The sequence below is a fragment of the Hyperoodon ampullatus genome (assembly GCF_949752795.1).
Source record: "Hyperoodon ampullatus genome assembly, chromosome: 7".
Taxonomy (NCBI): Eukaryota; Metazoa; Chordata; class Mammalia; order Artiodactyla; family Ziphiidae; genus Hyperoodon; species Hyperoodon ampullatus.
This window is the reverse complement of record NC_136920.1, coordinates 87,206,184-87,223,576: the sequence shown is the minus strand read 5'-3', so window position 1 is coordinate 87,223,576 and position 17,393 is coordinate 87,206,184. Positions and strand designations below refer to the sequence as shown.

At 44.9% G+C, this 17,393-nt stretch overlaps 1 protein-coding gene across 2 annotated transcripts in view; it reads right to left on the bottom strand.

Annotated features, from left to right (window-relative positions):
• ETS1 (ETS proto-oncogene 1, transcription factor) overlaps nucleotides 1-17,393 on the bottom strand; it is a gene marked incomplete at both ends in the record, with an annotated part of 54,791 nt that overhangs the window by 11,941 nt on the left and 25,457 nt on the right. Inside the window, 4 exons of one of the 2 annotated variants that reach the window (XM_079707626.1) lie at nucleotides 3,906-4,154; nucleotides 4,929-5,006; nucleotides 7,746-7,946; nucleotides 9,749-9,868. In XM_079707626.1, coding sequence (XP_079563752.1) covers nucleotides 3,906-4,154; nucleotides 4,929-5,006; nucleotides 7,746-7,946; nucleotides 9,749-9,868 — 648 coding nt within the window. The remainder of the gene's footprint in view (nucleotides 1-3,905; nucleotides 4,155-4,928; nucleotides 5,007-7,745; nucleotides 7,947-9,748; nucleotides 9,869-17,393) is intronic. The other variant, XM_079707627.1, reaches the window with a different exon arrangement.

Sequence of the window (17,393 nt, the reverse complement as noted above, 5' to 3'; positions counted from 1 at the left end):
TAAGAAAAAAAAAATTCCATTAGACTAAGAGCAGATTGACCTTCCTTGACCTTGGAACTAAAATATTATTTTTTAGCCTTTTTTCCAAACACTCTTTTAAAATGAAATAAATGCAGTACTGCCTCTATGCCTTCTCAAACAGAGAAAGAAGTTATGAGATGCTTTTTCCAGGAGGTTAAAAAAGCGAAAACACTATCACTCTTCTAAATGGAAATCCATATTCTTTATCCTCTCCAAGTGCAGCTTTGTACTTGAAATTTGTACTTTATTAGGGAAATATAGGCAATAAAAAACAAAGAAGTTGATTAAAGAGTTAAGGTCCATAGCAATGTCAGAAATCCTTTACTCTATGAGTTGCTTAAGGCATTCTTAACTGACCACAAGATCATACAAGTTCATTAATTTCCCAAACCAGGTTATAAACAGCTGCTATGATTGCATAATAGCTGCTAGAGAAATTTCCACTGGCAAAAATGCCATTAAAAAGGAGCCTAACAAAATGGGGGGGAGACAAAAATAAATGCGTCTAACTACTGCAAAGGCTCACAGGAATATCTTTTTATGTTTTATTTCCAGAGACTTTCCAGGCAACCTAAATTAAATCATGGGAGATTAAATGGCCACTTCAGCAAATTCAAGAAGCCAAAGGATGTGACAAATGTGTATGCAGAAATACCTGTGAGTCAGGGCTGGCTGGTCTACCATGAAATTTCAATCCCAGAATAAGGCTGGCATACACAACGTAATACTAATATGTTTCTGGTGTATTCTCCCCTTCATAACAGAGGGAATTCGTTAAACCAGTGAAATTCAAATATTTAATCTTGGTGTCCAAACCAAAATTAAATATACAGTAATTAAGAAAGAAGATACATTGCTTCCAAAAAAAAATTTTTTTAACCCCAGATAAAAGATACTCATTTAAATATGTAATTTTTGCATAATCTCCCCTTGTAGATTTCCTGAACCTCTTAACCCCTCCAACGCTGCTCGGAACAGAAACATAGTTATTTATCTGCTTCATCTCATTCCTTCTTCCAATCACTCATTCAAAGAAAGGTAATCCCCAGAAGGTAAATGGAAGAGCTTCATGGAATTATCGGCCCCGCCTAACCAGTCCACTGTCATATTTGCAACTTTTTATTATTATTATCTCCTCAGTACTCTGTAATGACCTTCATGGGAAAAGAATCTGAAAAAGAGTGTATATAGGTATACGTATAACTGATTCACTTTGCTGTACACCTGAAGCTAACACAACATTTTAAATCAACTCTACTCTAAATACAATTATTTTAAAAATAAAAAAAGAAGGGATTGTCCCTTCCAGAAATTCACATTAAAAGACTCAAGAAAACAGCCCCCAACCAAGAATGCAACAGCTTCTTTTCAACAGAACAGGAAATTTCGTGGTCTCTCATAAAAAAGTATTTGCTCATACCAGCTATCCATCTTACACATCTTACACAAAAACCTAAGAAAGAAAGTTTATATTTTCATGAAGAACACTCCCACGAAGTCACCGATGTTGAGGCTGTATTTATACTCAAATGTCCCTGAGATGATCCTCTCAGTCATTTTTATATTTGGAGGGCACAGAGACTGGAATTTTCACATGCAAGACAGCTGAGCCTCCAAGGAGACCCAATAAGCAAGGGCACTAAACGAGGCCAGAACCACTCTCTGGCAGCCTCTCAAACATGAGCCAAATGCAAGTCTGTTGAGAGTTGCAGTTTATAGCAGGAGGCTGCTTTCATTTTAGCTCTCTTTCACAATCCTGGAGCTGGGAACCATCATTTACGGGTATTTTCTCCCAAAATGGGTTGACTCCAACTGGATTAGACACTCGGTTAGGCTACTGTGCTCACGCAGGGAAGCTCGTGTCCTCCAGGCCATCCATCAGCTGCCTTTCCTGAGAAATGTCTCAGCGAGGTCCTTCTAAGGCTATTCCACCACTCAGACCTCAGAGCACTCAGAACAGCAGGTTGGGGAGGACAACGGTAGCCCACTGAACAGACCAGCACAAAGAAGAAGAAGCTCTCCAAGTCCAAAGAAGTGGAACATAGAAGCACTCTGTATACCCTAATGCAGTACACGAACACTACGAAGATTGTTGATAATAAGCAGCTCACAGTGATGCTTTCAGTCTAGACCGACCGATCCTACCATGTCAGAGCCAATCAGCCCCTGGAATACATCCTGTGTGCGGCACTTCTAACTCGCCAGAAGCAACCGTGAACAGACCGGTCTCCCCTTCAAGTCTGTGTGGTGTGAAGCTTGGTGCGAGGGAGGGAGAAGGAGGCCAGAGAGAAAGCCCTCCTGTTCCTTTGTACAGGTCACCATCTGGTCCATCGGGATTCATTTGGGGTCGCGGGGCAGTTGGGGACCAAAACCAAAAACCAAGAGGAGGAGAGGGAGAAGGGGGAATTACACAAATGCAAAGCCAGACGCAACTGGAAAACGACCTGGCAGCAGATCTGCCCAAAGTGACACCACGGCTGAGTCCCCACGCACACTCAGCCTCATGACACACGCACAGGAAGCCCCGTGAGAAAGAAAGGCGTTCTGTTGCTGTGACCCGCCCGAGAAAAAAGGTACACATATGTGTAAGTATTTAAATAGACCTGCATCCAAAAATAAAGAAGAAAGGGGAAGGCAAAGCTGGTCCCACCCATCCCCTTCTGTCTGAAACACAAACACCCCAGGGCTGCAAGAAGGCAGATTACAGGTTCCGATTTTGCTGGGGACTTTCCCTCTGCAGGCCTGCTGGTCATCTCGAGGCCTGCTGGGAGGAAGTAGGAGCCTGAACACTCGAAGGAGATGACAATGCGTACGGCCCACAAGGCCTTTGGGGTCTTAGGATAGGGAGCTGGGTCATCACTGAGCAGAAATCACCACAAGGCGGCCAGGCCCGACTTCTGTGACCAAAGGCCTCACAAGCATCGCTTGGGAGGGCTTTCTCCTGTCCTCTTCCTATCTGTAATTCTCTCCCATTTATCCATCAGAAGAGTCATCTTTTTCAACTTGTTTAGAAATCAGCTAGCTCTTCCTGGATGAACAAGTCCCTCTTTACGACGGACTGCACTTTTGTCAGAAACAAAACAATCTGGACACTTCACTAGGTGAGCCGTGCCTCTGAATGTTTATGTCCTGATCTTAAAAATCGGGCGTATTTAACCTTTTGTGCTTTATAATGTCAGCCAGCTCTATTTTGAACCATTTATTTCACTGTCAGTGAATATTTTATCATTGTCCTAACGGTCATGGCAACAAGAGTACCTTCTTCTGGAAGCCTCTGGCCGCCTCTTTCCCTGGTCCTCTAGCTAAATACACACTTTCACCACACTGCTGAAGACTGGTTCCAAACAAGCTGTGGGTTAACCATCTTCTATCTTCCCAAACCAAAGAAGTCACAGGAGGCTAGGAAGCCCAGGCTGAGAAGCAGGGGTCATTCAGATACCAAGCCAGGATGTGCAGTCTGACCGGGAATATTTGGAACACCAGGATGATGCAGAGACAAGGGCTCTCCAGGAGGGTCTCTGAATCATTTTTATGTGATTGTGTCCTCCCCTTAAGCAAAATCCTCTCCAAGAAAATAACACATACCTTAAAAAACAGCCACAAGCACCTCAAGTTATCACGTGGGGAAATGTTTTACCCAAATAAGAAAGGTGATTGTTCTTCCTGCGAGATTTCAGTTCCACCATAGACCCAGAGCCTCTGTCATCATGAAGGACTTGGCTAACATTCCATGATACAAAGTTCTTAATATCTAGACATTCTAAGACGGAAAGGCTAAAACTCAGGAATGCCCGGGGCTAAGAGCAAGGGGGGAAAAGTGGGACCTGGAGAGCTCACCAACGCAGGTAATTCTTAGCATTTTCTAGAGCAGAAATCCGACCTACCACGACTGGTCCTCCCCATGCACATGTTGTCTGGGGTCACCACTTCTTGTTTGATGGCAAAGTAGTCAGTCTGCAAGGTGTCCGTCTGCAGAGGGTCCCGGAGGATGACCGAGGGGTAGTCGTTCTCATACTTGAGGGAGAGAAGCTCCTCCGAGCTGATGGGATGGAGGGTCTGGTAGGACTCTGTAATGAAGCTGGGCTCGGAGAACTCCGACGGAGGGACACACTGGGCATGCTCGATACCGTAGCCTGGAAACACAGAGCATGTGCAATTGGAGAGAGGAGAGATGCGTACCGGAAACAGGTCATTCCTCCCCATTTACGAGGGCCCCGCAATGTCAAACAAGCTGACTACCTTTGGGAATGCAAGAAAAATATTTGAAGTGAAAAGGGCCTGGGTTTTCAACCTTGCTCCACTACTCAAGAGCCGTGGCCCTTGACGACACACTTCCCTTTTCTGACTTGATTTTCTCATCTCGAAAATAGGAATGGTGGCAACCTTCCTCAGGGTGTTGTGATGAAGATCCAATGACAGCATACATGGAAAAAGCCTACCAACATTTCTAGCACACAATAAGCTCGTTGTTGTTGTTAGGATAAAAATCATAATAGTAAAAAGATAAAGTGAAAATAAACCTGCTTAAGATGCCCTTTGAAAGCAAAGCCATCAGATAAGCACAGCCCTAGGCGAATTCTCTCCCTCCAGCCACCCCCCCCACCCCCGACCCTGATGGCCACCACGGGGCACATAAGAGTTTGGAAGCAAGTCATTGTCTCTCTGTGTGACCTTCATGCTGAAGACATGGGAAAGACCCCAGTGTAGGAACGTGCAGGTGAATAAAACGTGCAGGTAGGTTGAAGCCTTGTGCTTTGTGGGAAGAGCAAAACAACCAAGAGTCTACATTTAAGAAAATATTATTTTCTGTAGAATTACCAGGCAGGGGCCTAAGATGGCCTAGGACAGGGATCCTTTCCTAAGTTCCCGTGACAGGAAGAGGGGAGAAGAGCAGGAGGCGAACTTACTAATGAAGTAATCCGAGGTATAGCGTGACTCTGGGTAGGGAGGGTTGACTCCATTAACTTGGTACGGCTTCACATCCTCTGCAACAGACAGGGGAGGAATGAAACAAAGAGGTCAGCATGCAAGCAACGCTCAGCCCAAGAGGACCCTGGACAAAAGGACCACAGTGATCTCAGCCTCTCTTCGCAGAAATCTGCATGTCCACTAACTGAGCTGGTGTCGGAGTCTCCCCTGACTGGGGCCTTGTCTAGAGATGAGCTCGCTAAAGTATGGCTAAGTTTATGATTCCAGGAGCTGCAGAATGGGATTTAGTATCTTAGAAAGTGCATTCTGTGAGTAACCTCTAAGGGGTGGGAAGGCACTCACCCTCTTTCTGATGTATGCGTGTGCCGCCAGCAGCCAAGGCTTGAAGGCATCTTGGGAGGTTACCAAAATCAGTCGCCAACACTCAAACTGATCAGGTCCAAAGCTTTTCAGAAATAGAGGACAATCTCTAGGCAGGTAGATTTTAGAGCCTCCATTTCTTCCGACAGATGTCTGGTTTTTGTTTTGTGTTTTTTCTGTTGCCCTCAAATGTCAAGTTCAGGCCCAGATAAGATGCTAGTAAGGTGACTCTACTTAGTGAAATATGACAGGGCTCATACAAAGAGAGAGAAGAGCCACATACAAACTCCTGTCCAGGTGCCAACCTCCGTAGGAATGAGAATGGAACATAGATGAAGGTAACCAAGCAGAGGAAGGCTCTCTCCATGGAACTAAGGTGAGCTTGTGGATCGTCTAATGGCCCTGGAATCTGGTGGTGGCCCCTGACCATTGTATGGAACAGTCTGATTACGTTTCACTGTAAGAATCAGACATAAAGACAGAGGGTTGGTTTGGGTTTCTCCTCAGGTATTTGATAGCTTGTTGGGAGCAGAGACTGCTGGGAAAACAAGTTTATGCCTGCACAGAAAAACAGTTCCCAGCTGAGATAAAATGATTAAACTCTGCTTTAGCAGCTTATCAGATTAAAACATCCCCTGTACCTTTGGCCTGCCACCCCACCCAGAAAAGCTATGTTTTTTCAGCGCTGGGTTGCCTTAGTTTAATCACAGAACAAAAGCTGTAGCCTCAATACAAACGTCACGTTCAGCTGTTCAAGGACCTGAAGAAGGACGATTCTCCTGCCTCTCTCCCTTGAAAATGTTGTGAGATGTCCTCAAACCCACTCCATTATTTCCTAATTCTCCTAAATTTGCTTCTATTATTCCTTTGCAGGAAGGTAGGCCAGAAGCTACCCCACGAGTCCGCATCATTACACAAAGAACACAGGACAGGAAGCTCGACTGAAAAGACCTAGGTTTAAGGAAACAAGTGATGTTGAGGAAACCACCTAACCTGTCCTCATTTTACAGACAAGGACACCGAGAGAACATGCCCTTCCCACGTCCCAGGGTTGTTTTGAGAATCCAATGAGAAAAACGTAGTTTCAAGCACTTCGGAAACAAGGAGGTGCTGTACAGATGAGTTATAACTGATCAGAGGCAGGTTTAGACACTCCAGGACAGCTGGCTGCCCCAGGGTGAAGGCTGGAGGGAAACGGTGAATTAGCAGCATATATTGGGGCGACACGGTCTGGTATGCCCCCCCACTGCTGTGTTTATAAGCCAATGCTTGCATCAGATCTGTTCTGAGCCTGCTGTATCTTTTCCCTCTACACACAGGTGCTCACGTCAACACGTGCAGGTGGTGTGTGTGCAGTTGCACCGAGATCACGGCGTTGCTTCGGGGAAGGCCAGATTCACCTAGTTCTCGACTCTGCTTATTTATTTCTTTTTCAGCAGAAGCTGAAGGGAAGGGGAAAAAAGAAAAAGATAACACTTCTGTGCCCAGAGGAGTCTAATTTGGGTCCCTCCTGGGCATTGCAGAGTGGAAAATATCCTTAAACAAAGGAAGGTATTATATGGAATAAAAGTGCTAAGCCTGAGTTCTGCTCCCTGCCCCCCTTCCCCCGTCACCGCGTCTGCGCCAGGGCTTGGAGCTGGTGACCACAGGGAAAGGGTGGGCCTGGGTCAGAGAGGGCAACAGGCTTCTAGGCTTACAGTCAGCTGGAGGGCACTGCTGACTGCTGGTAACTGCAATTTATTTTAAGAAGAAATTCAGAAAAATAAGCACAAAAACACCCAAGTTTGCCGCCTGCTGCTGTTTCTATACTCAGCCAGGACTGTGGTACATGAGTCACTTGGTCCAAAAAGGTTGGAAGAGGCTGGTAGGAGAGGCCATGTCATTACAAGGTTGCAACACGGCGTCCTGACATAACCCCGGTTTCTGCTCCGGATGGAAAAGGTGTACCTCGCGACTGCAATTCCAATCCAGTTAGTGGGCAGAGAAGCCTGCTTATTAAGAAGCTCTGAGAAACGAAGCTTGGATGTGGCCATGGATCAAGAGAGTGTGTCTTAAGATTATCAAAAAAAAAAAAAAGAGAGAGAGAGAGAGAGAAAGAAAGAAAAACTCTCTTGTTGCTGGCTGTGGGCACTGCTTGTTCAAACAGTACATGAGTCTAAGATAAAGATTGGGATCAGAACTTTGCATACCAATAAGCTTCAGGAGTACAGTCTAGCTAAAGATTAAAATTGGAACCTCCAGTACATAGAAGAAAAAGAAACTAACATTTATGGAACACTTGCTATTTACCAGGCACTGTCTACGCCGTGGACCACACGTGCTGTGACTCGATGCCCAGGTGATGGCATCGACGTTGCACCACTGGGCATGCTCCCAGACCTACTCTCGAAGCCACGGCCCATGGCTCCCACCTCACCCTGCCCTCAGGCATTTACCTTTCTGCAGGATCTCCAGATGCTCCCACAAGATGTCCCCAACGAAGTCTGGGGCCAGCTCGAGAAAGCAGTCTTTCCCCAGTGCGCAGAGGGCTGCCCCGTTCATACAGAACTTCTGGAAGTCCACACCCTTTAGGCTGAACTCATTGACAGCCCACATCACCCAGTCTCGAACATGGGTCTCTGTCCACTGCCGGGGGTCTGCGGGGAGAGATCAGATGACGTTCCAGCAGATCGGGCTCTTAACTCTTCCCCGAGCCTCAGAGACAACACAGAAGCATCTGACCTTCACTGAGGATGTTCTCGGATTCATAGAATTAGGAATGCCTGATGGGGGCATCTTCCATAACCCTCCCCCCACCCCCACCCCCGCATCCAACAGCCCCATCTTCTCTATCTTGCCAGCTAGAAGATCACTGTCATCAGCTAAAAAGTAGCAGAGTATTCTCTACCCTTAGAATCTTCCAGGAGTCTCCTCTTTCACTGCCTTATTCCCACCAGACTGTTTTAAAGCCTGGGGGACAAGGGGACAAATGACTTCTTTAACAGCAATAATAACAAAGTCAAAGTCAAGTGTGCTCTGGACGTTGCACTCACCTCTCCCTGCTCTTAACTCTTATAATTTACTTGAGACCATTATGTTTAATTATTTTTATCTTAGTTAATCATGGTTAGCCCAGTTGTCCCTGGGTATCCAAGGAGGATTGGTTCCAGAACCCCCTCGGATACCAAAATCTGTGGATGCTCATCTCCCTTATATAAAAGGGCGGGGTACAGTCAGCCCTCTGTATCCGTGGGCTCCTGCATCCACAGATTCAGCCAAGCGAATCCGACCTGTGGTTGGTTGAATCGGCCAATGCGGAACCCTCGGAGGGCTGACTGTAATAATCACAGCAATCGGTAACAGTAAGCCATTCAAATGATACTTAGTAATAACGACATTATTAGATACCTGTATTATACCAGATACCCTTCAAAATATATACACATCACAGGCCCTGCGTTGAGCAGAAGTGTAGGACAGACGATATATAATCTTCACGCATGACCCCTGGTTTAACATGACTACACCAGCTAATGACACTTAAAGAGCTCGGATGATGGCAGGCTGTGATGCCTACAGCATGCCTGCTCTTAGAGTTACCCCCTTCAATCTAGACGATGACTTTATGAGATGTTGGAAAACCCAGTGGTCAGAATTCACTGTATTCTGCCTTGTGATTGGGCATTGCTGTCAGCTGAGGTTTGTGGGAAAGTAGAATACATGGAAAGGTAGACAGATACACTCACAGAATCTACCAAAGGCTTGCGTCTGGCAGGGTGGAAGCCTCTCATGCAGCAGTAGCACTGGCCTGGTCTAAAGACAGCTTTTGTTTCTCTTACTCAATAGCAAGGTGTTCTTTCTGCTCTCAACTGTACAGGAAATGCTGCTTGGTCAAGGCTTAAGTCTTCCCCCATCATTTTTCCTTTCTGACAACGCAGGTCACTTCCCCTTGCATTCCCGAATAAACCCTTTTGGATGAGAACACCCAAAGGTAAACACATTTCACCAAAGGACATGGAAAAGAAAAGAGTAAATTCCCAGAAATGCAGCTCATCGAGTTCATCCAATGGTGGCCCAGAATGACTCCAAGAACATGCCTTCCAAACTTGTCTGTACTCTGGAGTCTCTTGAGAAGCTTCAGAATTACTGATGCGACCAGCAATTGTGACTTAATTGGTCTGGGACCCGACCTGGACTGTGGAATTTTTTGACAATCCCCTGTCTAATGTGCAAACAAGTTTGGGCACCACTGCCCTAAAACCAAGATGGCAGGGGCAAGCCTGGGAGATGAAGGAGCATCAGCATGTGTCTATGCTTGTTCCAACAGATGTCTGCAACGATCTGTGGCTGCTGACTGAAGCGTGGTGAGTAATAATGTCTATCTCACCCAACAGGTGAGAAAACTAACCATACCTCAAAGTCTGATCCCATCCTCTCTCCTTCCAACTACAAAACCTACCTTTTGGAATTCCCAGGCGTTGCTGCTCTTTAGAGAAACCACTGAAAGTAGCTTTCAAGGCTTGAGACATCATTTCTTTGCTGCTTGGAGTTAAGAGTGGAACATCTGCACATTCCATATCTGTAAGGAAAAAATATCACATGAATACTAACAAAAATGAAATAGGTGATGGACGTTAGCTAGACTGATGGTGGTGCACGTTGTGCAACAGACACAAATATCAAATCGTTATGTTGTATACCTGAAACTAACATAAGGTTACATGTCAATTATACCTCAATTTTAAAGATAAAACTAAATAGGTAATTAACCACCCATAAAATACCATAGAGCATGAATGGTCTGAAGAAGACAAGCTGAGAAATAACTGTAGTAGCATCCTCACCAGGGCAGGTAAAATTTGGGGGGCTTTCCACAATGTGGTAGGGCCCATAAAAAAAACCAGAAAACTAAAAACCTGACTCTTGCCTCGTACACCCTGCCTCTCTGACAAAATACGTTTATTCTTTCTGTATAGCTCTACTAATTCCCCCACAGCCCCTACCCATCCATCACACTCACTGAGAATACTAATGTTTCTACACACTTGCTGTTACCTATGAAAAGGAAGTAACAACATTTGTTCAATAAATAATTATTTAGCATTTGTTACATGCAAGGAATTAGAGAAAGAACAGTGAACAAGGCAGTAACGATCCCTACCCTGATGGAGCTGGATATCAGATTCTGGCAGGGAAATCAGTCATTAGAAAAACTATTTACACAATTAAACGTTCAAATACAATGTCCGTAAGGGCTTCATAGGAGGAGTAGAAGACGCAGTGTTAACACGTAACAGGGAGTCCTGCAGGTCTGGAGGAATCAGAAAAGGCCTCCTTTAGAAGTGAGAAGTTCGACCTGAGACCTGAAGGATACACAGGAGTTTTGTAAAAACGACTCCAGACCAGTGGTTCTCAAAGTGTGGTCCCCAGACCAGCCATATCAGCATTACCTGGGAGAACTCAGCCCCACCCAGGCCTCCTGAATCAGAACCTCTGAGGGGGCGGAGCCCGGAAATCCGTCTGTAACACAGAATCCAGGTAATCCTGATGAGCACTAAAATTAGAGGGCTGTGATCCGAGATAAGAGAATAGCGCAAATGAAGGTCCTGAGATGGGGGAAGAGGGGAACCTTGGCCTGTTTTAGTATCAGAAAGATCCATGCAACTGGAGCAGAGTGATCAAGGGGACAACAGCTTGAGAGGAGGCTGAAAACGTAAGTAAGGAGTGTGTTAAGGAATTTATAATTGTATCCTGAGCAAAATAGGCATTGAGAGTTTTATGCAGAGGAATGACATGACTACATTTTGTCTGAAGAATATCATCTTACGGTAAGTCTATTTTTATTTTATTTATTTATTTATTTTTGGCTACATTGGGTCTTCGCTGCTGCACGCGGGCTTTCTCTAGTTGCGGCGAGCGGGAGCTACTCTGGGTTGCGGTGCGCGGCCTTCTCATTGCGGTGGCTTCTCTTGTTGCGGAGCACGGGCTCTAGGCACATGGGCTCAGTAGTTGTGGCTCACGGGCTCTAGAGCGCAGGCTCAGTAGTTGTGGCGCATGGGCTTAGTTGCTCCGCGGCGTGTGGGATCTTCTTGGACCAGGGATCGAACCCGTGTCCCCTGCATCGGCAGGCGGATTCTTAACCACTGCACCACCAGGGAAGCCCCCGGTAATTCTATTTTTAAATTTTCAAGGAACTGCCATCCTGTTTTCTCACAGTGGCTGCATGATTTTACAGCCCCACCACAGTGCACAAGGGTTCCACCTCCTTGCCAACACTTATCTTCTGCATTTTTTATAGTAGCCATGCTAATAGATGTGAAGTGGTATCACACTGTAGTTTTGATCTGCATTTCCCTAATTATTAGTGATGTTGAGCATCTTTCCATGGGCTTATTGGTCATTTGTGTATCTTCTTTGGAGAAATGTCTATTCATGCATTTTGATCATTTCTAATACAGTGATTTGTCTTTTTGTGTTGAGTTTTAGGAGTTCTCTATATACCCAGAAGAGCTGACAGCAGGGTCTTGAAGAGATATTTGTACACTCGTGTTAATAGCAGCATTATTCACAGTAGCTAAAATGTGGAGGCAACCAAGTGTCCATCAACAGATGAGTGGATAAGCAAAAGGTAGTATATACGCACACAGTACAATATCATTCAGCCTTACAAAGGAAGGGAATTCTGACATATACTGCAACACGGATGAGCCTTCACATTATGGTAAATGAAATAAGCCAGTCATGAAAAGACAAACCATATAAGGGACTTAGAATTGTCAAATTCATAGAGACAGCAAGTAGAATGGTAGCTTCCAGGGCCTGGAGGGAGGAGGGAATGGGGGGTTGTGTCCTGGGGACAGAGTTTCAGTTTTACAGGATGAAAAGAGTTCTGGAGGTGGATGGTGGCAAAGGCTGTGCAACATTATGAGTGTATTTAATCCCACTAAACTGTAACTTAAAAATAGTTAAGTTGGTAAATTTTAGGTTATGTTCACTTTACCACAATTTTTAAAAATGGGTTAAAAAAAAAAAGATTGCCTTAGCTGCCGGTAAAGAATGGTTTAGGAGGTAACTCCAAATGGATGCAAGAAGACTTGTTAAAAAGCTCTTGCATCAGTTGTGGTGAGGGATGATGGTGGCTTTAGCTAGGAAGATGGCTCTGCAGAAAATGTAAGTGGTCAGATGTGACATGCATATAGGAGGTAACACCTAATAAAACTTGATTTATGTAGGTGGTGAAGAAGAATGAGGAATCAAGATCTGCAGATTCACAAATGTGTCCTCCTTTGCTATTGCCACGTGCATCTTTATCTCTGCTGTGTCCCTCTTGTACTTGCAGACCATGTTCAAAGCCAAGATACATAGATATGGTTCAAGTTAAAAATCCTCCAAATTCACCTCAGGCACAATTTCCAACAAAAAGCAAACAAGCAAAGAAATGACTTGAGAATTCCTACTAGCTGTCCTGTGACCTTTAGACAGCAATGCACTTTACTGCAGTAATTTCCAGAAGCCCTCTTGCTCACCCTGAATCTTCAGTGTATCATATGAAACTGACAGAAAATGGCGGGGCCACTGGAGAAGTTCCTCCACCAGCCATCTCTAAACCCTGGCTAGTTAAAAAGTTCCCTGGATGTAAGTAATGTGTTATTGGCTGGATAAAATGGAAACATAGGAGGGAAAAAAATGATAATTGGTGACCTCTGAAAAAAGAGACAAATATATTGCCTCTGAACATCAAAATGAATGGAAATTATGTGGCAAGAAAGAAGGATAGGCAGCTCTTTCCCTCAGTTTGCTTTGAGCGGTGCTATCAAGAAATGGCCCAGAGTCTGCCCTGTGCCCTAGAAGAACAGAAGGGTTCACGGCTGTGGCTCTCCCAGGCCCTGCACTGAGGGGGATCTGAAGTTACAGGGAGTGGAGAGTTTGGGTTGCCCTGGGACATGCCCAAAAAAGCCTAGTGGAAAAATCAACACACTTCCAGGAAGGTTGACAAAATGCTGGAAAATCCCAGATTGTTAGGGGGGAAAAGTAGGGGGATGGGATAAAATGTTGATTACATAACATCCAGCCCTTTGAACAATGGAATAATCATCACATGAGTCACTAAGAAAGACATCAGTGCTCCCCCTTCGTCCCCACTCTCCTCGCCCAAGAACAGCTAAGGGACAGGTCTAGGAGATCTTCCCTTAGAGTGGAAGTCAGTTGGACTTTAGAGAAAAGGGCTCCCTATTTAACCAACAGTATCGCTTCTGAAAGAAGGAACAAATGCAGCAACCCCAGCTCCCAGCACAGGAGTCAATCAATAAACGCCAGATGAATTCAATGTCTTCCAAATGTGAATCAACTTTCCTTCCCTTCGCTCCCATCCAACACCAATTCATGAACTTGCACTGTGTGGGTTTTGTTGTGTGTGTTTGTTCTCTCCATTGGATTTATCACTCAATGAAAAGGACTCTACTGATGGCCGAAGTGGGCCAGGAAAATGCACGTGGAAAATGTGGGCCAGGCCAAATGGACCAGCAGTGGTTCTGCTGCAAACTGAAACTGAAGGATGAGGCTAGGAGGCCCCAGACATCTTCTGAACAGGAAAGCCTGGGCAGTTGGATGCTACGGTGATGTGAAGGCTGAGGATGAGAGCGGAAAGCCCGGAGTCTGCTTCCTATCACAGCAGTGCCCCAGCAGTCCGGCCAGGACAGGGCCTCTGGGCTGACAACTCCCCATGCAGGTTTCCACTTCCTGTCAGGGAGCCGGCACTTCCAGGTTCTGGCTTGTTCTCTCCAAGGGAAGCATCTGGAATTAACTTGTGCCTGTCCACCTCAATGCCATTCTCAAAAGCCTGGTCCACATGCCAGGCTTTAGGTGCTGCATGGCACCCAAAGGCTGTGCCCCTGACTGGGGACCCAGAGCGCTGGGTCTCTGGAAAAGGTGCTCCCAGCCCAGCTGGGGAAAGCCAACACCACACACTTGGGACACCTGGACTTGATGAGCTCAGGAGAAGGCGTATCAGTGCCTTTGGACCCAAAGGATTCAGACAGGAAAGTCAGAGCTTTATCTATTTTCATGAAGTATGGAATGGAAGGTTTAAAAAAAAATCAAAACTCCTCTATAAGTGAATGAACAATCAGCCAGGATTGTCTTTTTTAGTAGCACAGGCACTGCATGTAAATGATGATGAATAACCACTTTCAAAAGTGGTATTAACATAAAACATTAAACTCTCATCATGAAGAATACGAATGCAAAAATGCCCTCTGTGTTGCTCGTTCATGTCTGTGGCAGTTCTGTCAATTACACTGACCAATAAAAATAATGAAATCATTACACAGGTGGAGAAGCTGACATGACATGGTTTGGCCCAAGCAGGCATCTCTGTTATTCTGACCACACTTTATCTCATTACCTATTAAAATACTTTTCTATTAGGTACCAAAAATATTTCTAATTTTAGCAACAGCATCTATAAATTAATCAATGCTCCACAGAAGTTAACTAATTGTATTTTATGGACAATAACTAAAATTGCCTTTGTGCTAATAATTGTACTTGCAATATCTTGTTTTTGTTTTTTTTTTGCGGTACGCGGGCTTCTCACTGCTGTGGCCTCTCCCGTTGCGGAGCACAGGCTCCGGACGCGCAGGCTCAGCGGCCATGGCTCACGGGCCCAGCCGCTCCGCGGCATGTGGGATCCTCCCAGACCAGGGCACGAACCCGCGTCCCCTGCATCGGCAGGCGGACTCGCAACCACTGCGCCACCAGGGAAGCCCATACTTGCAATATCTTGAACTGCAATAACACATTTGTTTCAAAATGCTGAGCAGCTGACCTGGAAATATACTACGCTGATACGGTGGAGGCTCCAAGTATATTTACGAAACATAAACATATTACAAGTATATTTGATTTCTGACCCAGGGATTATTCCTCAGGACCCTAAGTCTGAGTTAATATTTATAGGAATCACCCAGATTTCTGAGAGGAGAGTTGTACAGAAGCTAGTGAGCAAATAACGGTCCCAAACTCTGTCCAATCAAGACTGCACAGTATCAGAGTAGAAATTAGCAGATAGTTTTTCTTGCATCAGTAGGAACACAATGAACTGTGGCCTTTTCAATGCAGGGAAACATCTGCTTCTTTTTCACTGTGACCTAATCCTGAACAAAAGCTTATACAGCCCAAGGATGTTTTAAGTCAAATGTGGAACAAGGGTTTCAATTCACTCATAATGGAACTCAAAGTTAAGGACTGCTCAGTGTCCAAGAACCCATCAAGGACATGTCACGTGACTTTTCATACCCTTCTATTAAGTCGTTTGAAACCGAACGGCTCATATCAGCAATGTTACCTAGAATCTAAGCCTGAAGTGGCATTGGTTCCAGGAGAAGTTCAAGACCTATGGCCTTGCTGAACTGAGATGTTCCTCCTCTCACCATCCTCAAATAAATGGCAGGAAGACTGGAGTATCTGGGACCCGAGGGTTAGTCAATGGACTAGAAATCCAAGGTGCACATTCCAGTCTCGTGCAGCCATTGGATTGGCCAAAGCCTGGTGGGTTACCATGACGACACCAGCCACGGGTGGTGGGTATTGCCCCAATCAACAGCAGCAGGAAAGAAACACCAGGAATGAATGATACGCCTTACATCTGAAAACCACTACGGTCCACCGAGACCCTTCCCGTATACTGTTCCCCAATATCCTCAAAACATAAATCTTCCGGGGGGCCTGAGAAAGTATTACAGGACCCCCACTTCACAGATCATAAACCCAAGACTGCAAGAGATCAAGAGCCTGCCTTAAACTCCATCTTTCAACTCTCACATCCAAGGTCTTTCCTTTCAATTCCACGGCTGCTGCAAATAGGAATGGATCAGAAATCCAAGAACACTAAAATTTCTACAGCTGAGACACAGAAAACGGGACTTTTATTTCTCAGTTTGAAAATGAGATACACTTGAGTCAGTAAATTAAAAACTTAAACAAAACCATTTCTGGATCGAAAAAATCCAGGATTTCATATAGCTCGCCCCATAAAGACATAATTAAAAGCCATTTACAGAACCGACTGTAATCTTTTCCTTTCTTGGAACTAAGGGTCTTGAGGCTTCCTTCCTTCCATACAAAGTAACACATGGTAAATGACAACCTGGCCTCCTTCCCTGTCTGTGTTCACCCCTGAGTCACCCTGATGGGCAATTGTGCACATAATATAAGGTTAATTAGTTACATAAAGTCTGGCTGAAATAGGTTCCTTAAAGTGAAAGGACCAAGAAGAAACCTTCTCATTCATACAGAGAAGAAAAAAAAGGACACTTGTCCCAAATGGAAAGAGAGGATTCTGAAAACAGGGGGAAAAGACACAGTGGGACAATGCACTGGGCTTGCTGCCTTAGCTTGTTGGTCAAAACCCACGGATTCTCAGTTTTGCCACTTACGTAATCACGCTGGGTAAGTCACTCCATCAGTGCATTGTTAAAAAGAGGTCTGTTGATAGGTAGTGTCTATATCCCTGATAGGGTTTTAAATTTTTCGTTACGCCAATTTTTAAACACACACCAAGGTAGAGAGACTAGTATAATAAATCCCTATTCAAAATCCATCAACACTACCAGTTTTTATTTCATCTCCCCCCCACCAACACAGAAGAACTGTAAGGCTAATCCCAGGCAACATGCCATTTCACCCACAAATATTTTATTGTCACGAGGATATTTTTGAGATAAAGGAGGATCATACTATGAAAGCTTACAAGAAACAGATAAGCTCATGGAAAAAGAAAATAAGGCTTCAGATTACTTTCCACGGTGCTTAAATCTAGGTCTACATTTCATTCATTGGTCCACTCGAACCACGGAACTTCTTTTAAAGCAACATTATCATGACCTGGAGAGTGATGAAGTTGGATCAGAGAGGGATGATTTCAAATCAGGGCAGCCAGCCATTCCTTTGACCACCACGCCCTACAAGCAAAAGACTGCAGAGGTAATTCCTCCTGACTGCTAAGGTCCTCAGGAATTTACAACTGTAACTACGAGTGGGCAGAAAGAGCTGAGGATTTTGGCCAGCACCCAAAGGGCAGATGTCAAACTGCCTAGAATAAGAGA